This window comes from Rhinolophus hipposideros, assembly GCF_964194185.1.
Source record: "Rhinolophus hipposideros genome assembly, chromosome: 10".
Classification (NCBI taxonomy): domain Eukaryota; kingdom Metazoa; phylum Chordata; class Mammalia; order Chiroptera; family Rhinolophidae; genus Rhinolophus; species Rhinolophus hipposideros.
Window position 1 is genome coordinate 281,734 of NC_138056.1, and position 22,560 is coordinate 304,293.

General features: G+C 59.6%; 2 protein-coding genes across 7 annotated transcripts in view; one reads left to right on the forward strand and one right to left on the reverse strand.

The window, feature by feature from the left end:
• Positions 1 to 11,360, forward strand: part of PTDSS2 (phosphatidylserine synthase 2) — a 35,993-nt gene extending 24,633 nt beyond the window's left edge. For 2 of the 4 annotated variants that reach the window (XM_081064113.1, XM_081064116.1), the window contains 8 exons: positions 7,976 to 8,110; positions 8,496 to 8,546; positions 8,974 to 9,087; positions 9,266 to 9,384; positions 9,775 to 9,889; positions 9,961 to 10,106; positions 10,191 to 10,376; positions 10,506 to 11,360. In XM_081064113.1, the coding sequence (XP_080920239.1) occupies positions 7,976 to 8,110; positions 8,496 to 8,546; positions 8,974 to 9,087; positions 9,266 to 9,384; positions 9,775 to 9,889; positions 9,961 to 10,106; positions 10,191 to 10,376; positions 10,506 to 10,665 (1,026 nt within the window). In that variant the 3' untranslated portion in view covers positions 10,666 to 11,360. The remainder of the gene's footprint in view (positions 1 to 7,975; positions 8,111 to 8,495; positions 8,547 to 8,973; positions 9,088 to 9,265; positions 9,385 to 9,774; positions 9,890 to 9,960; positions 10,107 to 10,190; positions 10,377 to 10,505) is intronic. The other 2 variants (XM_081064114.1, XM_081064115.1) reach the window with 2 other exon arrangements.
• Positions 11,361 to 12,889: 1,529 nt separating this feature from the next.
• RNH1 (ribonuclease/angiogenin inhibitor 1) lies at positions 12,890 to 21,132 on the reverse strand. Of its 3 annotated transcripts, XM_081064943.1 has the most exons (11): positions 19,476 to 19,511; positions 19,139 to 19,273; positions 17,941 to 18,046; positions 16,558 to 16,728; positions 16,247 to 16,417; positions 15,567 to 15,737; positions 15,278 to 15,448; positions 14,886 to 15,056; positions 14,458 to 14,628; positions 13,248 to 13,418; positions 12,891 to 13,153 (listed from the first exon to the last, which is right to left on the reverse strand). In XM_081064943.1, the coding sequence occupies exons 3-11, from the start codon at positions 18,024 to 18,026 to the stop codon at positions 13,066 to 13,068; spliced, it is 1,371 nt and encodes a 456-aa protein (XP_080921069.1). In that variant the 5' UTR covers positions 18,027 to 18,046; positions 19,139 to 19,273; positions 19,476 to 19,511; the 3' UTR covers positions 12,891 to 13,065. The 3 variants fall into 3 exon arrangements, with proteins under 3 accessions (XP_080921068.1, XP_080921069.1, XP_080921070.1); XM_081064942.1 differs by lacking the exon at positions 19,139 to 19,273 and having other exon boundaries at positions 12,890 to 13,153; positions 19,476 to 19,567; XM_081064944.1 differs by lacking the exons at positions 19,139 to 19,273; positions 19,476 to 19,511 and adding an exon at positions 21,015 to 21,132 and having other exon boundaries at positions 12,893 to 13,153.
• Positions 21,133 to 22,560: the final 1,428 nt, after the last annotated feature.

Below are 22,560 nucleotides of genomic sequence, written 5' to 3' on the forward strand. Positions count from 1 at the left end.
ACAAGGGGAGGGCGCCTTTTATAAAGTTCCCGCTCTGGTTCCTGATTGGTCTGCCACTGTGATTGGTCAGAAGCTCTGATTGGACATGGCAGGTCTCAGCCCATTGGTCAAAAGACCATACCAGGAACTCCCTTCTTAGGGTGGGCTCCGACAGCAGGAGCACAGTGCGGGAGCTTGAAGGTTCAGTCTGTATGTCTTCCCTGAAATGCGGACTGTGTGAGAGGCAGGCATCTGTCAGCAGTGGCCGCTAGACTCTGGTTATGCACTTGAGCTCCGTTAACCACTGGGAGTCCTTCTTGGCAGATATATGCCTTGTTGGGGTCCCCAGAAGCAAGACTGGACCCACAAAAGTGGGCACGGGGTTATGAGGGGGCCGTCCAGGAAGATGCGTTTGTGGGCAGACTCTCTCTCCAGCAGAATCTGTCCTAAGCGTGGCGCACAGTGGGCCTGGACCTCTGGTGCCGGGTGTCTGTGTGGGCCCCGCCCTGATGGCCTGCCTTAGGTGAGCTGAGCTGGGCAGGGCCGAGCGGGACGGACGGGTTCAGGGTGGGTGCCTGGTAGGCTACCTTTGCTTTGCGTGGCAGGTGCTCCACATCTGGGCAGGGGCCACACCTGGGGAGAGAAGCACGCCTGACCCCACGACACAGGTGCTCTGAGGGTGTGAGGTGGACCCAGGGCTAATCCTCACGGCGTTTTTTTGTTTTTTTGTTTTTTTGTTTTGTGGTTGACTAGTTGTGGCTTGGTGTGCTTTTTCTCTCCTGGCACACATCCCGGGAGATGGCCAGTGGCGCTTGGAAGCTTGTCTCCTTAGTAAGTGTTGGATCGGGATTTGTGGTCAGTAATGTCCACTTTAGTAATATCCCTTGTTCTGCTTAATTCAGTGAACACACATTTCGATGGTGATCTTCCGTTTACAAAGTACTTTCCTATTTACAACCTCAGAACTGCCGGTGTGTGGCTGGTGATTTATCATCACAGGGTAAATTTTACTTTTTTAGGGAAGGTGTACAGGTGTGTGAACTTCAATAGGTTTATATTTGTGTAAACATCATAGGACACAAACACAGGACAGTCCCATCGCCCCAAACTCCCTCATGTTAGCCCGTTAGAGTCGTATAACCCCTGGCAACCACTGATGTGTTCCCCTCCATTACCAGTTTTGTCTTTGAGAATCTCCTACAAACAGAACTGTACGCGACCTTTGATGCCTCTGAACTTCACCCAGCTTGTGTTAACACTCCGCTACTTTTTGTTGCCAAGTGGTCTTGGTGACGTGGACGTGCCACAGTGTATCCATTCACCGGATGCTGAGTCATTTGAGTGGTTTCTAGTTTGGGGCTGTTGTGAACAGAGCTGCTGTCACCCTGCCCCGTCCGTGTGCGCCTGGGCTGCTATCTCGGGGGCAGCTGCCGCGTCTGTGACTGCTGTGCCTGGACCTTACGGTGCTGCCACACACATCCCAGAGGCCTGGGCCATGGCATTCCCAGCAGCCCTGTGAGACCCAGGCATGTCATGTCCTGGTCAGCACATGGGACTGTCAGATCTTTCATTTCAACCACTCTTAATGGGAGCAGCATCTTAGCCAGTTCTGATCATGTTCCTCCAATGGCTGATCACGTCAACCAGCTTCTGTGTATTTGTTAGCTATACAAACATCCCCTTGGTCAGGTCGTTTGCCTTTTTAAAAAATTGGCTTAGGGGCCAGCCCTGTGGCTCAGGTGGTTGGAGCTCCATGCTCCTAACTCCGAAGGCTGCGGTTTGATTCCCACATGGGCCAGTGGGCTCTCAACCACAAGGTTGCGGGTTCAATTCCTCGACTCCCCATAGGGATGGTGGGCTCCGCCCCCTGCACCTAAGATTGAACACGGCACCTTGAGCTGAGCTGAGCTGCCTCCCGGATGGCTCAGTTGGTTGGAGCGCGTCCTCTCAACCACAAGGTTGCTGGTTCGACTCCCACAAGGGATGGTGGGCAGGATGGTGGGCTGAGCCCCCTGCAACTAGCAACGGCAACTGGACCTGGAGCTGAGCTGCGCCCTCCACAGCTAAGACTGAAAGGACAACAACTTGAAGCTGAACCGCACCCTCCACAACTAAGATTGAAAGGACAAAACTTGACTTAGAAAAGTTCTGGAAGTACACACTGTTCCCCAATAAAGTCCCGTTTCCCTTCCCCAATAAAATCTTTAAAAAAAAATTGGCTTAATAATGTTCAGTTATGACAGCTTTTTATGTAGTCTGGGTACAAGGTTGTTTGTGGGATGTGTGATATGCAAACGTTTTCTCCAATGCTGGCTTGTCCTTCCTTCATGAAGTCATAGTCATTCGTTCTTTCCTGGCTGGCGGTTCTGATGTCATGTGTAAGATTTCTTTGTCTGACATGGCCATGTTCCTAAGATGTTCGCCTATATTTTCTTCTGAAAGTTTCATAGTTGTAGGTTTTACATGTAGATCTCAATTTTGAGGTTTTTTTTTTAAAATACCTTGTTTTGAAATAATTCTAGATTCACAAGAAGTTATAAAAACTTGTACAGGGAGGCCCCGTGTGCCCTTCTTCCAGTTCCCCAGTGGTCACACGGCATACAGACAGGACATCACTGACCCAGGAAGCTGATCTGTGCACAGTTACCACGTGTCACCAGTTTACATGGACACACACGTGTAAGAGTTCTGTGCAGTTCTGTTTTCATGAGAACATTTTTTTAATGAAAATCTTAGGCAGTACTAAATTCAGAAGCTCAACTTAGGTGCAACAAACACGGATGTGATGTGAAGCAACTCTAGTCTTTTCCATAAATTGGATAAGGTTTAAGTTTGACAAAACATCGTAATCCTTAAAGCAGCCCTCCTCCAATTTCAGTACGGTCCTCTATATTTTCAAAGAAGCCAGGCTAGAATGAGCTATGGACGTTTTGTTTTGAAGAGTATATTGAGTGACGGACGGCAGTGACATGAAGGGATCAGAACAGAGGCGCACATACTCGGGCTCAGCACGTCCCGTAGGCAGAACGCTGATGCCATAATGACGCCTGTGCTGCCCCGTCTCACTAAGACTGCTGGCGTCTCTAGAGGGCGAACAGGTGGCTTCTCCCAGCCCAGCCTGTACATAACTTGTCATCACCCGATCTCTGCTAAAGCCTGTGGTGCAGCCAGCTGCCTCCAGCACATAAATGCTCCTGCCTGGAGGGAACCGCAGCTCTGTTCATGTTGGAGCAGAGGGAACGTAACACTAAAAATTTAGGTCAAAATCCTATAGAAAACTGAGTTGTACAGGGATGTAGGTTCAGACCATTTTGAATTTGTGAGCTTTAAGGCAGTAACGTTTTTTCAGAGATCGCGGCACATGAAGAATCCACCGACACTGCACGTTACAAACAAGTTAAGAGCAGAGAAAGATCTTTTGACCAAAGTGGGGAGGACGGTATGCAGACATTTACAAAAAAGGTACAGGATAAAGGAGTGTTTGCAGGCTGCTAACGCTGCTCATCTGCAGCCGTGGCAAGGCCCCTTTGAGCGCCTAGAACCTGGTTTTCCTCTCCTTCCATTCTGGCTCATGTTTCTTCCGCTGCTCCTCCTGGGCCTGGAGACAGGCTGTTTGGAAGTCCTCTTGTGGAAGCTGGCTGTTCACACTCTCACTCTGAGATTTGTTTTCTTGAGATGGTCCCCATGGTTTCAGTTTTCCTCTGTGTGGCTCACAGTTGAGGGGATGAGACAGACTTGCGTTGGGATCAGCCACTGGCTCTGGGAGGCCAGGGTCTGTCCTGCTTCAGCTGTCACCTTGGGAAGGGCGGTAACTGTGGTCTTGACTGTGTGTCCCAAGCACAGCCTGGGGTACTTCCAGACACGGTCCATGTGGAGGCTTTCTGGCCGGAGTCTCAGTCGCTGGGTGCTTAATGCGCCTTCCCTGTAGTGCTGGCGGACACCCTCACACCCATGTTAGTTGCCGAGAGAGTGGAGCTCTTGACTGACCCTCCACACACAGCGCCGGGCCGGCCAATGCAGGACACGTCACAGCGTCTTCCCTGGAGACACTGGAGTTGCCAGCTCTCCCTTAGGAGGACGGGCGGCTGCTTCAGCTCACCGCGTAGATTGTGGTGGCCAAAGTGTTTCTTTTTTCCCCCAGTATATGGATCAGTGGACTCCATTTCCTTCAAACGAGCCTCATGAAGCATCTTAACATTGGGAGTAGTGCTTGGCGGTCTGTCGTGTTTTCTAGCTGTGGAAAACTCATCTGTGTGGAGAGACTGCTGTCTTCCCCAAGGCGGCTGTGGCCCCTCGTTACCAGTCAGTGTATGTCCCCGACAACACTGCTTCCCCACATCCTGGGAAGGAGCGTCCGCAGCAGCCCCGATAGCCTGGTGTTCCTGCTTTTCTTGATTCTGCACCTCTGTGGGCTCACTGTTTGTGTCCCTGAGAGACCCTGCAGTTTGGCACAGGTGCTGGCTTTAGTTCGGCACACACACTTCCCTTTGTCTGGGGGTCAGGGCTCCTGTGGGCTGTTCTGTGCCTCTGCACTGCGGTGCCACCATTTTACACTCAGCCACAGGCCCAGGGCTTGGCTGTCCCCACAGCCTCGCGAGCACCTGTTACTTTTCTTTTGGACGGCAGTCGTCCTGATGCGCTAGGCGTTCTGTTTGGACGTGCTGATGGCTGCTGTGTCCCGTCCCTTCTCATGTGCTCACTGGCCATCTGCATGACTCTTGGGAGACCAGCTTTTGTCTTGATTTTTTTTTCAATTGGGGAAGGGAAACAGGACTTTATTGGGGAACAGTGTGTACTTCCAGGACTTTTTTCCAAGTCAAGTTGTTGTCCTTCAATCTTAGTTGTGGAGGGCGCAGCTCAGCTCCAGGTCCAGTTGCCGTTGCGAGTTGCAGGGGGCGCAGCCCACCATCCCTTGCGGGACTTGAGGAATTGAACCGGCAACCTTGTGGTTGAGAGCCTGCGCTCCAACCAACTGAGCCACCCGGGAGGCAGCTCAGCTCAAGGTGCCGTGTTCAATCTTAGTTGCAGGGGGCACAACCCACCACCCCTTGTGGGACTTGAGGAATTGAACAGGCAACCTTGTGGTTGAGAGCCCACTGGCCCATGTGGGAATCGAACCGGCAGCCTTCGGAGTTAGGAGCACGGAGCTCCAACCGCCTGAGCCACCAGGCTGGCCCTTGTCTTGATTTTTTATGGTCAGTATTTTATTTATTTCAAATAAAACTTGTATTTAAAAAGAGGTTCATGAAATTGCAAAGTGAGTATAGCGTTCCCATAAGTCCTGCGCCCAGCTTCCCCTGGTATGGACATCTGACATGAATGTGACTCATTTGTTACAACTAACCAACATCCACACCTCATTGTTAAGTAAAATCCATACATTTCAGATTCACTCTTTCTCCTGATGCCTCTCTTGAGCCCGAGAATCCCACAGAACATTTAGTGCTCACGTCTCCAGGCCCCTCTGGGCTGGGAGAGTTACCGCAGTCCCCCTGTGGTGACCTGGGTAGTTCTGAGGACTGGCCGGGTGGGGAAGAATGCTGCGCTTCCAGCGGGCAGTGGGACCAGGATGTGTGTGTCCTCCCACTTCCTCCTCCTCGTTGCAGGTTTTGGCCCCGCGTGCGCTCTTGCATTTTCACAGGAGTTCAGGATTACCTTTTCCACTTCTGTAACGAGAGCAGATGGGGTGCTGGCAGGGCCACATGGGGTCGCATCTGGCAGGATTGTCTTCCCAGTCTATGAAACAAACGTAAAGACATACGTTTGTTTATGTCTTTAGTTTCTGTCACAACGTATTGTAGTTTTCAGAGTATGTGTTTGCACTCCTGAGGATTTTACTCTTTGTGACGTTCTGTAAATGGAACTGTTTTCTTAATTCCCGTTTTGGTTTGCTCATCACTAGTGTATAGAAACACTACTTATTTTTGAGCATCGATCGTGTGTCTTGTGATTTCACTGAACTTGTTTATTGGAATAGTTGTTGCTGCTGTTTGGCGGGTTTCTGAGTGTTTCCTGGGTCCTAGGTCACGTCATCTGTACACGCAGAGGGTTCTACCTCTTCCTCTCCAAGCTGGCGCCTTTCCTTTTTCGTGCATTGTTGACCCAGCTGGAACTGGCACAGTCAGCCAGAGCCGGCGAGGGTGGACAGGCTCGAGTCCCTGCCTGCAGGGGAAGCTTCCAGTCCGTCACCGCTGAGCACATTGTTAGCTGTGGAGTTTTGTAGGTGCCCCTCGTCCAATGGAGGAAGCTCTCCTCTGTTCCTAACTTGTTGAGTGTTTTTTATCCTGAAAGGGTGTTAGATTTTGTCGAATGCTTTGTCGGCATCAATTGGGACGATCGTGTGCGTTTTCCTTTTATTAATATGAAGTATTTGGAACCCATTCAGCATCACTGGTATAAATCCCACTCAGTCGTGGCGACTGACCCGCTTTCTTTGCTGCTGGACAGTTCCCTGGTATTCTGCCAAGGCTCTGTGCACGTGTATTCACTAGAGACGCTGTCTGCCATTTCCCTGGAATGACTTGGAGTTTGGTATCAGGGTTAATTGGGATTTGTCTGATGTTTTTCTTGGGAGCTGACTGGGATTGGGGTCGTGTGGTCAACATAACCCCTCATGTCGAAGCCACTTGAACCCTGGCTGGTCCCTCAGTACGGCCGCCTTCCTAGATGGGGGTCATCAGCACATGGTTTGCAGTTCTGGACGCTCGTTACCGAGTTCAGTTCTTTGTTTACAATGTGACTAATGGGTGTCTGTGCTGCACTTTGGGTTACAAACCACCACCTCACTGATTTCGTTGCTCACGTCACTTTGGCCATGGGGAGCTCTCAGTTGGCTTCTTTGTGCCTTGCATGCCCCCATCTTTGTGGGTTCTTGGTATTTTGTTTTGTTTTGTCTTGTATTTTGAGCACTCCCTTTTTTCTGGCACCAGAAGCTGCTCCAGGCCTATTGTGGGCATTTCCTGCCAGCCCTGTAACCAGCCCTTTCTCCCAGGAGCCCTGCTCCTTTATGGGGCATGGTCTTAGGGACTGAGACCTGGTTGCTGCCCTGGGGTGTTGAGGCTTTGAGGCCCCCCAGCTGCTCCCCCACACACAGGGACGTGTGTGCCCTGACCCGTGTCTGCACAGATCTATAAGCACAGTTAAGCACTCTCACACCCTCCTTCCCCAGCCTGTGGCCTTATCCAGGGGGAGCTGTCAGCAAGGGGGGCCCTGTGGCTGGAGTGAGAGTTCACGGTCTTGACCTCTGGGGCCATGGCTGGGTCTGGAGCTGGCTCCTTGGGTCACATCGGCTCTCAGGTGCCCAGCACGGACTGCTTCTGTTTGTCCAGTTTTTTGAGTGTCTGAGAATCCGACCCTCTGGTGACCTGGTCAATTGAATCAGGAACGCAGCCTTTATAACCCTCAGACCCTGTGATCACCAAAACACAAGTGGGTGACTTCATTTATTAACCCTGTCACGGTCTGAGGGTCACTTCCCAGAGACCCCAAGACAGAGATGGGGACCTCAGTCATGTGACAAGATGCAGGTCTGAGTGTTATCTGCCCACCCAGCCTGGTGCCTCCTCTCCTTTGTCCCTTGGCTGATACTTGGGGTGGGGATTGGGGGGACAGAGTCCTGATGATGGATGCGTGGGGCCCCCCCCCGGTGGACAGGCAGCCCCAGCTGGTGGCCAAAGGGGCCCAGAGGGAGGAGTGAGGCTGTGTCTGCTGGGGGACGTCCTGCTCCATAGGTGCCATCCCAGGAGTGTTTGGCTAGTGCTGGGGTGTGCACGTCTGGGAACGGCTGTCCTGATGTCGTGTGAAGTGTGTCACACACACGTGGGGAGGGTGCAGTGACACCATGGCCCTGTGGGGGTGTGGAGCGTCTCCTGGGACTTGGGGCTCCCCCAGTCTTCTGGGCCCCACATGGGGGAAAGGTGGCATGGTTGGTGGAGGTTTCTGCGCAGCACAGACCCCGCATGTGCTGCTGGCGGTGACTCCCTGGGTGTCCTTGCAGACTGTCCAGGACGGCCGCCAGTTTCTGAAGTATGTTGACCCCAGGCTGGGGGTCCCGCTGCCGGAGAGGGACTATGGGGGGAACTGCCTCATCTACGATGCAGACAATGAGACGGACCCCTTCCACAACGTCTGGGTAAGGACGGGCCCAGGAGCCCCCGCCCAGAAGGGGGTGGCCGGCCAGTGCCACCTCCCAGAAGCGGCTAAGGATTGGGGTGGGTGCTACCCTGCTGTGGGTGCTCTGGACCCTGAGGCACTGCAGACTGCATGGTGGCGGCTGGTCCCCGCTGGGCCCTGCTCTCCTTGGCCGTCAGGGTGGGTCGTGCACAAATGTCCGACAGCATGTGTACGAGACCCCAGCCTTGTCCCTCACAGAGGCTCTGGGGGTGCCCCTGGGGCCTAGAGTTGGGTGGGAGCTGGCCCCAGCCATGTGCATGGGGGGTGAGGGACATCACACAACCTGGTCCTGGGCAGCTGTCACGGGTGGGGCGTGTATGAGGCCTGCATCCTGTCGCCCACAGGACAAGCTGGATGGCTTTGTACCTGCACACTTTCTTGGCTGGTACCTGAAGGTAAGGTGATCTGATTGTCAGATGGGATACCCTCGTTTTCCAGCCCGCCCTGGGGACTGGGGGCTGTTTTCCCGGCGACAGGTTTGTGGTCAGAGTAGAGTGGGCAAGGGCCTGGGGGCCAGGGCAAGACGAACACGCTGTTTACAGGATTTGTAAAACCACTGGGACCCCTGAACTTTGCTTACCCTGGGCGTGGCGGTGGCCCATGAGGGTGCCCCACAAGGCCTCCACCATTGTGCCGTCCTGCTCGAGTGAGCGAGCGTGCGGCCCCCACCTGGCACTCCTTCCAGTGGACACACCTGAAAGTCTTAAATCGAGGCTGCTGGGCAGCTGCCCACCCACTGAGCATCACTTACTGGGGGTGGTGGGCATTGGGCTGGAGGGGCTGACCAGCAGCGGGCATCCCCGTTGGCCCCCCGGCCCGCAGACCCTGATGATCCGAGACTGGTGGACATGCACGATCGTGAGCGTGATGTTCGAGTTCCTGGAGTACAGTCTGGAGCACCAGCTGCCCAACTTCAGCGAGTGCTGGTGGGACCACGTAGGTGCCGGCCCCGCCCCTCGGGTGGGAGCCACGCCCACTGGGTGGGCGTGGCCTCAGCGTCCTCCTTTACAAACTAGGCCCACTCTGTCCTTGGGGGAGGGACATGGGTGCAGGGTCCCCTCAGATGAGGCAGGACAGAGCTGGTGGTGCACCGGCACTTGCCTCCCACCCCCAGTGGATCATGGACGTGCTCATCTGCAACGGGCTGGGTATCTACTGCGGCATGAAGACCCTCAAGTGGCTGTCCCTCAAGACATACAAGTGGCAGGGCCTCTGGAACATTCCAACCTACAAGTACGTCTTCCTCGCCGCCCTTCTCTGTGGGCCCCGGGCATCTGTGTGGGGCCTGGAGGTGTCCCCTGGGGTCCAGGCCAGGCTCCACCTGACACGTCTTTGGGGAGGAGGGTGACAAGCGAGGACTTTTCTTCCTATAAGCTCCACCTGCGATCTGACCCTGGGCTGCCCGTGGGAACCCCGCCAAGGTGGCCGGAGGGCAGCCTGTCCCTTTACGGAAGACTGCCCTGCTCATGAAGTGGGTGCAGGTGCTCTGTCATTTCTACTTGGATTCAAAAGTCAGGAACAGTCCAGGAAAAGACGTGGGTGCCACTGGGGAGTGGGGCGCTCTGGGGGCATGGGCCGGGCACGGAGCTCAGTGCCCTGGCTGAGCACCCGTCTGGCTCCTAGGGGCAAGATGAAGCGGATCGCCTTCCAGTTCACGCCCTACAGTTGGGTGCGCTTCGAGTGGAAACCCGCCTCCAGCCTGCGCCGCTGGCTGGCCGTGTGCGGCATCATCCTGGTGGTAAGGCCGGACGGTCCCCCGCGCGCGGCCCACGAGGGCAGAGCCCGTGCCCACTGGTCTGTGTCCCCCAGTTTCTGTTGGCAGAGCTGAACACCTTCTACCTGAAGTTCGTGCTGTGGCTGCCCCCTGAGCACTACCTAGTCCTGCTGCGGCTGGTCTTCTTCGTGAACGTGGGCGGTGTGGCCATGCGGGAGATCTACGACTTCATGGACGACCCGTGAGTCCAGGGGCGGGGTGGGGCTGGGGGCGGAGCGGATGCAGGGCCCGGGCGCCCTCAGCGTGCCCTGCCCTCCCTCTGCAGGAAGCTACACAAGAAGCTGGGCCAGCAGGCCTGGCTGGTGGCCGCCATCACCGCCACGGAGCTGCTCATCGTGGTCAAGTACGACCCACACACACTCACGCTGTCCCTGCCCTTCTACATCGCCCAGTGCTGGACGCTCGGCTCCGTGCTGGTGTTCACCTGGACCGTCTGGCGCTTCTTCCTGCGGTGAGCACCAGGGCCCCAGAGGAGCGGCCACACCGTGTCCCGGGGTGGGTCTGAGAGGCGCCTGGGTCCTGCGTGGTTCTCTTCTGGCCGTGCAGGCCTGCTGGGGGTGACACGCCCTGCTGCCCCCAGGGACATCACACTGCGGTACAAGGAGACACGGCGGCAGAAGCAGCAGAGTGGTGGTGACAAGGGCAGCACCGAGGGCAGTACGGACGGGACCCTGCCTGGGCCGGATGTGCCCACCGGGCCAGTGGAGGCTGAGAGGGAGGGGGCGCCGGCTCTGGACTGACGCTGCCCCTCGCTGCCGCCAGGGGCCTGGGCCTGCTGTCCCTTCGTTCTGTGATTCCCGCCAGGAGCCTGCCCTCGTGGTGTTTCCGTGCACACAGCGGGGCTCTGAGGAGGGCGTGAAGGAGTCCCTGACCCGGGTTGGTGTATGTCTGTGGCATGTGTGCACGTGTACATGCGTGTGTGCATGTGTGTGCGTGTACATGTGGCATGTGTGTGCACTGTGCGTGCTTGTGTGCACGTGTGTGGCGTGGGTGTGCACGTACACATCTGTGCTCCGTGCTGGCTCCTGAGACTTCTCAGGCTGGCAGGCATGGCCGGGGCTTGCCCTGGGTTCCCTGGGTCCCCTTTCTGTATGGTTGGCCCACACCAAGCCCTGGTGGCCAGACGCCCTGAAGGGTCAGGGTCTCCACACTGGCTCTCCTTGGCCCCATGGCCACACGTGTTAGTGACGATGACCCACGAATACCCAAGATGGTGCAGACAGTGTGTACCGAAGCTGCAGCCCGGAGCCGTTTCCTCAGGAGCCTTCCTCGAGCCCAGCTAACCTGGATGAAGTGTGGACAGGGCAGGCATCACCGGAGGCACTGGGTCAGGAACTCCAAGTGCCCTTGGTCGGGAGGAGGGGTCGGGAGGTCTCTGGCCCGAGTTGGTCATCTCCACGAGCAAACAGAACAAATAAATCGACGACGGCCTGCAGCTCGCGTCCTTGCTGCCCCAACCTCCACCCTGCCCCATGCCCGCCTCCCGAGGGACGTCGCCCAGAGGGGTGGGAGAGTCCAGTGGGCAGCCCTAGGCAGGCAGCCAGGCTGTGGGGCTCGAGAGTCGCCACGTTCCCGCCACCTGCTGCGTCAGGACGCTTGGCAATGGTGCATGGGGGGAGGGCGCCTGGGGGGCTGGTTCTAGTCAGGGTGGCGATGGACCCTGAAAAAGTCAACCGTAAGTGAAAAGTGCCCTGAGTTCCCGAATCCCCACCCCAGCTGAGGATGCTCCCTGCCCCCCCACCCAAAAGACGGTGAGCCTGGCCAGTCCTGGGGCGGGCCCGGCGCTGCCTCTTGGAGGACCCTGCCCTCAAACCTAGAAGATGTGAGCGTGCGCCATGGAGTACCTCTGTGCCCCCCGCTGCCTGAACCCTGGGGAGGGTGGCGCAGACGGCGAGCTCTGCCCCCAGTCAGTTTGTCTCCCCTGAGGCTCCGTTGCCCTACAGGCTGCCCTCACTTTGGGGGTGTCGGATCAGCTGGGCTTTGCCTGTGGAGTGACGGCCTCAGTCTGACCCCAGAGGCTCGCTGTGGTCTCTAAAGGCTGCTACCCATTAGCAATGCAGGGACACTCTTCACGTGTGCGGTGTCTCTAGCTCCACCCGCAGTGTCCCCCCCATGGATAAGTGAGTGTCACGGGCCAGTGGCCGTGGTGCCTCACGCCCAGTCACCACTCTGGGTCCCCACCTCCCTCCTTCCCTGCCTCCCTCCTGTGGGTGGTGACCCACAGCCAGCGTGCTGCCTCCCTTGCTCCCCTTGTCCCAGGTTTGGCTCCTGGGCAGTCCGTGAGTCTCAGCACTCATGGTTTCTGGCTCAAGCTGTTCCAGGCTCACTTTGTACATTTCCTGCCCAAATTGGGGTCACCATTCCTCCAAGGACCCTTGGCTCCTTGCACTGAGGGGTCACAATTAGAGGCCAAGCTCTGGGCACTTGGAAAGGCTGTGCAGCAGTGAGCTGGAAGTTCCTCTGCAAGCTGCTTGTGCCCCATGGGTCCCTTGATTGTGCCAGTCAGGACAGGTCACCTGTGTCGGCAAGATGAGGCCAGCTAGATTCCAGGGTGGACCCTGCCCTCCCATCCAGAGGGCTGTGGGCTCGGCCTGCCAGGAGCGCGTCTGGATGCAGCCGTTTGGAAGCTGCAGGAGTGGCCGTGCTCAGGGAGCAGCTCACAGCAGGGGCTTGTAGCCCACGGGCTGTTGGCCAGCTGCTGACCAATGCCAGGCTGGGTCACGATGAGCCAGGCTCCTGAGGGCTGAACACCCCAGTGTCCCGTGGGCCCTCCCTCCCAAACCTTGAAGAAGTGAATGCTGTGTGGCCGCCAGGACTAGGCCTGGGTCCGGCCAGCCAGCTGGGGGCTCGGCCCGGATGGTTACTTTAAGCAGCTAAGTCTGGCAGTCTTGGGCAGCAGGACGGCTCCTAAAGGCATCACACCTCCGATATGGGAGGAGGGACCCCACAAGGAAGGACACGGACCCTCCTGCCCAAAAAGTGCTTTAATAATTAAAAAGTGTCCAAAGTGTTCTCACAGATTAAAGCAATTCTCTAGTCAAAGCTAAGACAGTGGAGTGAGAGCCTGGGAGCCGGCCCGCCCCCGGGGCAAGAACGGGCCAGAGCGGGTTTCGGGGGTTTCGGGAGCCGGGGGACGGGCCTCAGTAGACGATCTTCAGGCCGGGCTTGCTCTCCTCCAGGGCCCGCAGGCGGTCATCCGTGTGCTCCGACACGTAGATGTCAAACAGGCTGTGCAGAGAGCAGGCAGGGAGTGGGCCGGGGCCTCGGCCTGTGCCCCCACCCTGCCATCCCGCCAGGCCACACCGCCCGCCAAGTCACTTACACCAGCTTTTCCAGGGTGCAGCTGGGCTGCTGGAGGCTCTCAGCCAGCTGCAGGACACCCGGGTCGCTCATACAGTTGTTGCTGACGTCCAGCTGGCGGAGGCTGTGGTTGGTCAGCAGGAGAGCTGCGAGGCTGCTGCAGCCGCTGTTGGTCATCTCGCAGTCCCCCAGCCTGGGTGGAGAGCAGGGCAGAGGTCGGGACAAAGGGCACACGCCCAGGCTGCCAGTGACTGGCCAAGCGGCCTGGGCCACACCGCCCAGAGATCCATCTGCACGTGGCACACCAAGCCCTGGGCTCGGCGCTGTGCCCCACACCTCAGCCTGCGTATGTGGGTTTCCCCGTGGCCCCAGGTGGACCGTGAAGGCGGGAGGTGCATACAGAGCTCCCTGCAGGTGGCACAGCGGTCATGTCCTGGACTTAGGGTCCCAGCCTCCTCTGGCAGAAGGTGGGCACCCAGGGGCCTTCTGGAAAGGATAGTGTTGGGTGCCAGGCGAGGACAACAGGAGGAAGACGGCCTTCCCCATCCCTTGCTGCTTCACCACCCGAGAGCCGAGCCGGTGGGGTGGGCAGAGGAGGCAGCCAGAGGCCAAGGGCAGAGCTTGGGGCGGAGGGTGACAGGACGCGTGGAGCACACGAAGGCTTCTGGGCTCCAAGGAGACGCCATGGGGACCAGCCAAAGAAAGGAGCTGGAGGACCTTTGGGCTCAGCCTGCAGGGCCAGGCTTAGAGCTGCCCATCCCCACACTCCAACTGTGCTCCATCCAGGGTGACCAGGTGTCACTGGAAAGCCACCAGTGAGAGGCACAGAACACAGAAAATTTGTGACAGGCCGCAGAAATGCAAGCCATGGAGAGAGCAGAGCCAGGCCCAGTCTGGGAGACCTAACCGTGGCTTCCTGAGGGCTCCAGAAAGAAACCACCATCAGAGGGATGACACTTTCCAGCACGATCAAGTGTCTGCTCAGATAGTGAGCCAGGATCCACATCTGCAAAGAACACCAAACCCCAGAACGTGACCAGAGGAAGCAGGTGATGCAAAGGGCCCCAATGGGTGAGGCTCAGCACAGGGGTCCTCGTCCTCCCTCGGAGCCCGTTCTGGAAGCACTAGAGACAGCAGTTAACCAAAGCAGAGGGACGTGGCAAGGACATGCAGGAGGAGAAAGGCACAGGACGGGGGCCGGGTGGAGGGCCTAACACGCGGAGCACGCTCACCACAGCTCCCGCAGCGTGGTGCCCGGCTGGCTCAGGCCAGTGCACAGCTCCTGCACGCCGTCGTCCCCCAGCTTGTTGCTGCCCAGCTGCAGCTCCAGCAGACACGTGTTCCGTGCCAGCATGGTGCTGAAGTGCTGGCAGCAGGCGGCTGTGAAGCTGCAGGACTTCACCCTGCGGACACGGACGCAAAGAACTGCGGCCCCCGCCTCTGAGTACTCCCCGCCCCACCCTCCCAGGACACTGGCGCCTTCCCACTTTCCAGGGGCACCCCGCTTCGACAGCCCCTCCTTACTCCTGCCTTGCTCCCAAGTGCAGCAGCCGACCTGGGTCCTCGGCCCCCAGCACTGTCCCCACTGGGCCCCGGTGTCCCTCCTCACACGGGTCCCCTCGGGCACTTTCATCCCCGGCTACTGCCTGGCTGCACTCACCACAGGGACTCCAGGCGGCAGCTGGGCTGCAGCAGGGTGTCACACAGCAGACGGGCGCCCTCGTCCCCCACCTCGTTCCCGGCCATACTGAGCTCCTTCAGGCTTTCCTTGGTACTGAGGACGCGGCAGAGGTGTCTGCAGCCGCTGGCTGTGATGTCACACTCCCAGAGCCTGGGGGGGCGGGGCACGTCACTGCAGGCCACCAGGGGCAATGCCAGCCCAATGCCAGCACAGTGAGTGACAATCATGGACGCTGCCCATGCTACCCCGCCACTCAGGCCCCTTGCCTGGCCACAGCCCTGGGAGGGAGCAGCAGGGAGGGCGGGCCAGTGAAGTGGCAGGTGTGGGGCTACTCGGGATTCCTGGGGCCACCCGCCCAGCGGCCCACTCACCACAGGGTCTTGAGCTGGGAACTGGGGCTCAGCAGCCCGGGGCACAGCTCCGCGATGCCCGCGTCGCCCAACTTGTTGTTGCCCAGGTACAGCTCGCGCAGCGAGGCCTTGGAGGCCACGATGCCACGCAGGTCCTGGCAGTTGGCCGAAGTGAGGCCACAGCTCTCCAGCCTGCGGGCACAGGGGGCGCTGTGGGACGGGGAGCCCCCGCCGCCCCCGCCCCGCCCCCCCCAGCCCCCACGCCCCGCCCCCACCGCCCCACGCCCGGCCCCCGCCGCCCCACGCTTACTTGAGCGACTCCAGCGGGCAGGTGGAGGCCGCCAGGCCCTGGCACAGGGTCCGCACGCCGGCCTCGCCCAGCTCGTTGCTGTTCATCATCAGCTCCTTCAAGTCCCGCTTGGTCTTGAGCACCTCGGCCAGGGCCTCGCAGCTAGCGGCCGTCAGGTTGCAGTACTCCACCCTGGGGGCGGGCGGGCGGTCAGCCTCCTCCAGACCCGTCCCGGCCGAGGGCACCCGTCTGGTCTCCTGTGGCCTGTGGCAGCAAGGCCTTGGAGACCAGAGGGGCTGCTGGGACAGCACAGCAGTGCCCGGACTCTCCTGGAAACCGCCCCTGACCACCAGCGCCCCCCAAGCGCGGGAGTCACTGGACCCAGAACCCCAACGCTGGGCCTCCCCAGTAGGCTTCCTGGCTCAGCCTCCTTACTCCATCGCTGAGTCCATCTTGTGTTTACGGTGGCCAGGCCGTCCCACAGTCAAGTGCGGGGTCACAGGCCAGTTGCCAGCTCCTTTCAGGGGGCCACAGCCCCAGTGTCACCAAAGAGGACCATATGTAGGTCCCCAGAGCCCCTGCTCCAAGCTGCCTGCAGCCTATGTGTTGGGAGGGTCTTGCCCAGGGCAGCCAGGCCCTCCCCCAAACTCCAGGGGCAGGTGGGTGCAGGGCTGTGGGCGGGTGTGGTGGGGCACACTCACTGCAGCTTCTCGATGTGGCACTGGGGGTCCAGGAACCCTTTGCAGAGGAGCCGCAGGCCCGCATCCCCCAGCGGGTTGTAACTGAGGTACAGCTCACGCAGGGTGGGCAGGGAGCGCAGCACGTCAGGCAGGGTCCCACAGCCGGCCTCCGTCAGGCAGCAGTTCTGGAGGCTGTCGGGGCAGCACATTGCGTCACGGGCTGCCACGCTCCACGTCATAGGCACGCCACCGCACAGGGGGGCCCAGGGTGGAAAGGGAGGGGTCACTGTGCTGACCCGGGCCGAGGCGGGAGCCCAGCGCCCGTGGCTCACCTGAGTGTCTGGATCTTGCAGGTGGGGCCGTGCAGACCCTGCAGCAGCACACGCAGGCCCCCATCCCCCAGCTCGTTGTTGCAGAGGTCCAGCTCCGTCAGGGCGGGGTTGCCTCGGAGCGCAGAGCTCACGTCCTGGCAACGTGCCTCCGTGACACCACAGTCAACAAGCCTGCGGACAGGACACCCAGACAGTCATGTCGGTCACACAACAGGTTGTGATGGCTGGGGCTCCCAGCGCTCTCCACACCCGACCAGCGCCAAAGCCCTGGCCAGTCTCCAGAGAGGGACTCGGTCAGCACAGCCAGGCCTGCAAGGAGCAGCGTGGGCAGTGTGACCCGGCAAAACAGAGCCCACCCAGCTGCGTGGGAGATGGAGTCAACATGGGGTCGAGGGACAAATGAAAAATGGTGAGGAGTAAAGACACTGAAACCCCAGTCAGACAAAGGCCCAGGCGTGACCATTCTGGCAACACCCCCCAAGGGAGGCCAACGTCAGGAGGTGACACCAAACAGAAAAGGACATGAAGAGTCAAGGCACATCACCCAACACATTTCCAGTTCCAAAGGGAAAAACAGTCCTGGGGAACCGGCAGACCCCACCTAACAGCTGGTCACGTGACAGCAGTGACCATACACCCCTCAACACAGTATTCCAGATAGCAAACAGCATCTTTTCTGTGTATTCTTGCCAAAAATATGTGACTCAGCCACAAGAAGACATGAGAGGGACTTTCTCCAGACCTGAGCTGACCCACAAGGCAGATGACCAAGGACAAGGAGGGACAAGGGACCGTCCCAGATGGGAGGGGGCCAAGGAGACCTGACGACAAATGGCCTGTGGGATCCTGCACTGACTGGGACAAGAAAGGACACAGGGAAAGCTGGTGACATCGGAATCAAGGTGGCTGTACTGGGCTCCTCATTTTGACCAGTGGCCCAGGTGACGGGGCACTGACTTCAGGGGACACGGGACGAGGCGCACAGGGAACCCCCAAAGCATCTTCATAACTGTTCTGTGAACCTCAATCTATTTCCAACAAGTTTAAGACAAGCAGGCAGCTTATCTGTTGTGAATCCTGAGGAACTGCTGTGTGGGAGAACAGGCAGCGAAGGGACAGGCCACGCCTGCACGCAGCCAACTGACATGATTGCGTCCCTGAGGAAGGAGCCGAGCCAGAGACCCTGGCCGCCTGCTCTGCCCACCTGGGAACAGGCTCACGTTTTTAAATGGTTGGGTAAAATACAAGAATAACCTTTCACACCACGTGACAGGGTCTACACTGTGTGTCCACGAGCTGAGAGCTTTCAGAGCCCAGCACGCCCACTCGTGGGCCCCCAGCCCACCGGCCACCCTGCAAGGACCTGGGCAAGGGCGTCTCTACCTGACCACCTGCTGCTGCTGCATCAGAGGCAGGAGCTCCCTCCACTGGTCGTCACTCAGCTGCTCGTAGTGGATGTCCACACTCATGGTGAGAGAGGCGGAGTTTCCTAGGTGGACAACGGGAGGGGGAGGAGTGAGCCAGCCGCTCTCAAGACTGAGAAGCCAGAGGTCCAGCAGGCGGGCTGGGAGCAGGTGAAAGGCCCTAACCTCACCAGGGACCAGCCGGAGCCTGAATACACAGTAACCTGAGGCCCTGAAGGTGGGGCTGGGAGAAGAGCCCCGGGTGCTGAGATGCAGGGAGCTGGCTTTCATTCAGGAACTGCAGAAGGCCCTGGAAGTGATGCGATTTGAGCTGCCCTTTAAAGTGGCCCTGCCCAACAGGATGACTCAGCCCCATGTGAGGTCCTGGCTCCCTGAAACCCCCGGGTTCCTGAGAACAGTGCCTCACATGTTTGTGTGCCAGCCTGGCACTGCCTGGCTTTGCTGAATGGAGCCCACAGAGGGGAGAGTGGCCCAGGCCAAGGCTTTACTCCTGAGTGCCGGCCGGCAGGCAAAATTCATGTTTGCAGGTCCCAGCAGATGGGCCTGCTGAAACTGGGGTGAGGGCATCTGGGACTGGCCGTGTCACCCAACTGTCACACAGAGGAGTTGAGTCTACCCAACCCATAGCCAGAGCATGTGAGCAAAAGTGTACCCGCCCCTGCTGGGAGCCCAGGGTGTGGTCACCCAAACCCTGACTCAGAATCCTCAGTCATGGACCGGCCTGCTGATTCTGAGCCCTCCCAGGCCCAGGCTTCAGCAGACATTGGGGTGTCCCCCTGGTTGGGCCTTTGGGCCAGGAAGACATTTCTTAATTTCTGGGGTTCAGTGATGCCTTTGAGAGTCCCATGAAAACATGCGACATCGCCCAAAAGATGCCCGGATAAAGGCCCCCAATCTAAACCTGGGCAAGCACGTTTCAGGCCCACCGCCTCACTGGGAGTCAGTCCCCCAGCTGGGCTGTTTCCTGGGGTCCCAAGTCTGGGGTCCAGGAGCAGAACAACGCCCCTGATCAGTGGTTTCAAGTGTGACAACGAGCAGCTCAGCAGGACCTGCCCTGGGGGCAGGAGAGGGGATTGGGCCTTCACCGGGCCGCGCCCACGGCCTATGCCCGCCGGGTCACTGAGCCGCGAGCAGGGCAGCCCTGGACCGCAGGTTACCTCTGCGAGGCGCGGGGAACAGCCGCGAGCGAGCGGGGGTTCGCGCGAGGCCGCCCAGGGCCGCCGCCGCCCTCCGCGCCGGCCCGAGGCTCCGCGTGTTTCCGGTGGCCTCGGGCTGGGGTCGGCGCGGGCTCTCTAGGAAGAAACGGGCCGCGCTCAGACGGCGCTCGGACAGTCCCCGGCGCCCGGCCGCGCCCTTCTCGGGCCCCAGAACACGCCCGCGGTGTCGCCCGAGTTCGCCCGCTCCGCCAGGGGGCGCCGCAGAAGGTCCCCCGCAACCTGGCCCGCGCGGACCCCAGGACCCTCGAACCCCGGGACCCCAGAACCTGCAACTCACCTCGCGCCGCGCCGCCGCAAACCCGACCAGCTGCCGCGGCCTGGCCTGGGGGCGGGGCCCGGGCGGGGCGGGGGCCCGGGGGCGGGGCCCGGGGGCGGGGCCCGGGCGGGGCGGGGTCCGGGGGCGGGGCCACTGGCCCCGGGGAGGGCCCGGCCCAGCGGCTCTGTCCGAGGCGCGCGCCGAGCCAGCGCCTCTAATTAAGTGTCGCGCATTCCACGGAGCCCGGCGGCAAGCTCCGCGTCCACACATGAGTTTCCACTTTCTGGCCCCCACTGGCCTTTCGGCTTTATCCGCGGAACAGGCCGGGCCCGGCCAGCTCGCCACGAGGGGTGCAGGCGCGCGTGGGGGCGACCCCCCACCGAGCCCGCGGCGCGCCTCGCTTCTCGCGCCTCCTCCCAGCAGCAGGCCGGTTCCGGGGCAGAAACAAATTAGCTGACTTTCCTTCGGACCTTGCCGTGGACGTGCTGACCTGGCGACACGGCAACTGGTCAGGCTTTGGGGAGCGCCATTGGCTTCCGCAACACACGCACACACCCGTCTCTACCCATCGGTCGGGAGACCTGCTCACGTGTGGACGAGGACACACGTTCGAAACGACTTTGGCAGCCTTTCGTAACTGTCCAAACCTGGAAGCAGCTAAACGTCTCCATCAGGAAACGGTTAAATAGTCTGTAACACAGCCACACCCCGCCCGTTCACAAAGCGTGTCCAAGAGCGTCCCCGCCGGGCTTGTGCACTTGCTGGAACACGGAGGCTCCACGAGTCCGCGTCGCTCAGGAATTCAGTTCAAGCAACGGCGGCTGGACACCTACCGCGCACCTGGCGCCGTGCGCGGGCAGAGCAGGGCAAAGGCGTGAGCCAGCCCTCGTGGAGCTCAGGCCCCAGAGCGAGGGAGGAAACGCCAAAGTAAATCACCAGTATTTACAACGTGGGCCGCGCGAAGGACGGGAACAACGCGGGATAACGGGGAATCCGGACTGCCGGCGTGGCGGGCAGGGGCAGGCAGGTCCCCTCGCAGCGACAGCATGCAGGCTGGGAGGGGGACTGGAATATCCCCCAGCAACGTCGCAGTGTGACTCAACTGGGACAGTGGCTTGCTGGGCACCAACAGACAGGGGGATCAGGGTGGACCTCACGACCGCGCAGCGGGAGACCCACCGATCGCGGACCACGCAAGCGCAGACAACGCCTCCGCGCCGGACTCCCAGCGTGCCTCGGAAGTAGGCTTGGTGGCGGGTGCGCACGCGCGGCGGGGCACTCGGGCGCTCTGACGTTGACGTCATCCGGGCGCGCCGACGTCCGCTGGGCGGCGCGGCGGCCTCAGCCTGCGCGGCCGCACCTCGCCGGTGCCGGCCCGGTGTCCCTGGTCCCCACAGCCCCGCGCCTACCCGCCTTCGCCCCGCCTCACGAGCGCCCGCGTAGCCGGGGCGGCAGGGCCGCAGCAGCAGCTGGCGCGCGTCCGCAGGCGGCCCCAGCAAGGCCCAGGCTGGCCGGCCGTCGGACTGGCGCACGGGCCGCCGGCCTGCGGGACGGACTGACCTCGACACGACGCGGGCTGTCACTGGCCGGGAACCGGGAGGGAGCCGGCCTAGCGGGCGAGGTCTGCTCGGCGGAGGCTGGACCTCGCGTGGGGCGGGCGCCGGCTCTGCGTGGCGGGGGGGCGGGGGGCGGGGCGTGGTCCGGGCGGGGCGTCCCCGTTTCCCGCGCGGCTGCGCGGGGACGGACGGAGCGGCGGGCGCGCGCGGGGAGTGGGCCCTGGGTGTGGACGTGGTGAGCGCGCGGCCTCCGGGCTCCGGCCGCCTGTCGGGCCGCGCCGGGACCGTAGCGGGCGGGCCGGGCCTAGTCCCGGGCTCCAGGGTCTGCACCGCGGCCCGCGGCCGTCGTGGGGCCGCAGAGAAACGTGCTTCGATGGGCGGGGGGACAGACTGGGTTTTGCAGGCAAGCGTCGGCGTCACTACGACGGCCACGTTTCGTCCTGTACCGTTGTCGCTGACTGTGGACGGTTGTCGTCCGACACGCGCTCGGGCAGTAGTGACGGAGGGGCGCCTCTGTGCGGGGCTGGGCGGTAGGTGCTGAGGGTTCAGCGTTGAGCGGAACGGCCAGACACCTGGACGATGCCTTCCGTCTGGGACCGCGTCTGCCGCTTGTCACTTGGCCGGTGACGGGGTCTCCCCGCTTTTGTTGCGCTGAAAATTGCTTTGTGTGTCCCGTTGTTGAAGGACGTTTTTACTGGGTATAGAATTGCAGGTTTGCGGGGATGTCTGCCAGCGCTCTGCGGATGTTATTCCGTTGTTCTCTGACTTCCGTACGTTCTCTCAGTCTCATTGTTGCTCCTTCGAAGATGGCGTGTCGTCCTGGCTGCTTTAAAGATTTTCTCTCTATTTTCAGTCAGCAGTTCTGTGCAGCCGTCCCCCTTACCCGCGGTTTCACCTTCTGTGCTTTCAGTTACTTGTGATGAGCCATCGTCCAAAAACATTAAATGAAAATTCCAGAAATAAGCAAGTCATAAGTTCTAAATTGTGCGCCGTTCCAGTCTGGTTCTGCCCCTCCCAGGATGGGACTCATTCCCTTTGTCTGGTGTCCCGTGCTGTAAACACCCCCTGCCCATTAGCCACTTAGTAGCCTTCGCAGCTATAAGATCGACTGTCGACTGTTACAGTGTCGCATTGCTTGTGTTTAACCCTTATTTTACTTAATAATGGTCCAAAGCGTAAGACTAGTAATGCTGGGAATTCAGGTGTGCCAAAGGAGGCCATAAAATGCTTCCTTTAAGTGAAAAGGTGAGTACAGTATAAGCTATTTTGACAGAGAACAAGACCACATTCATATAACATTTGTTACAGTATATTATAATTGTTCTATTTTATTATTAGTTATTGTTATTCATCTTTCTGTATCTAATTTATAAACTTTATCGTGCGTATATATGTATAGGAAAAAACAGTGTATGTAGGGTTCAGTGCTGTCTGTGACTTCAGCAGTCCACTGAGGGCCTTGGAATGGGTCCCCTGCAGATAAGCGGCACTGCTGTACTGTGCCTCGGTGTATTTGTCCTTGCATTTATCCTTCTCAGTGTTCATGCTGC

What these genes read in the sequence shown, in the direction of transcription:
- RNH1 (XM_081064942.1), bottom strand. Translation starts at nt 18,026, where the DNA reads ATGAGTGTGGACATCCACTACGAGCAGCTGAGTGACGACCAGTGGAGG. An exon ending in TGCAAGATCCAGACACTCAG is followed by an intron (nt 16,418 to 16,557) that starts GTGAGCCACGGG and finishes CTGCCCCGACAG; the next exon opens with CCTCCAGAACTGCTGCCTGA. An exon ending in ACCACGCTGCGGGAGCTGTG is followed by an intron (nt 13,419 to 14,457) that starts GTGAGCGTGCTC and finishes CTCTCCACCCAG; the next exon opens with GCTGGGGGACTGCGAGATGA.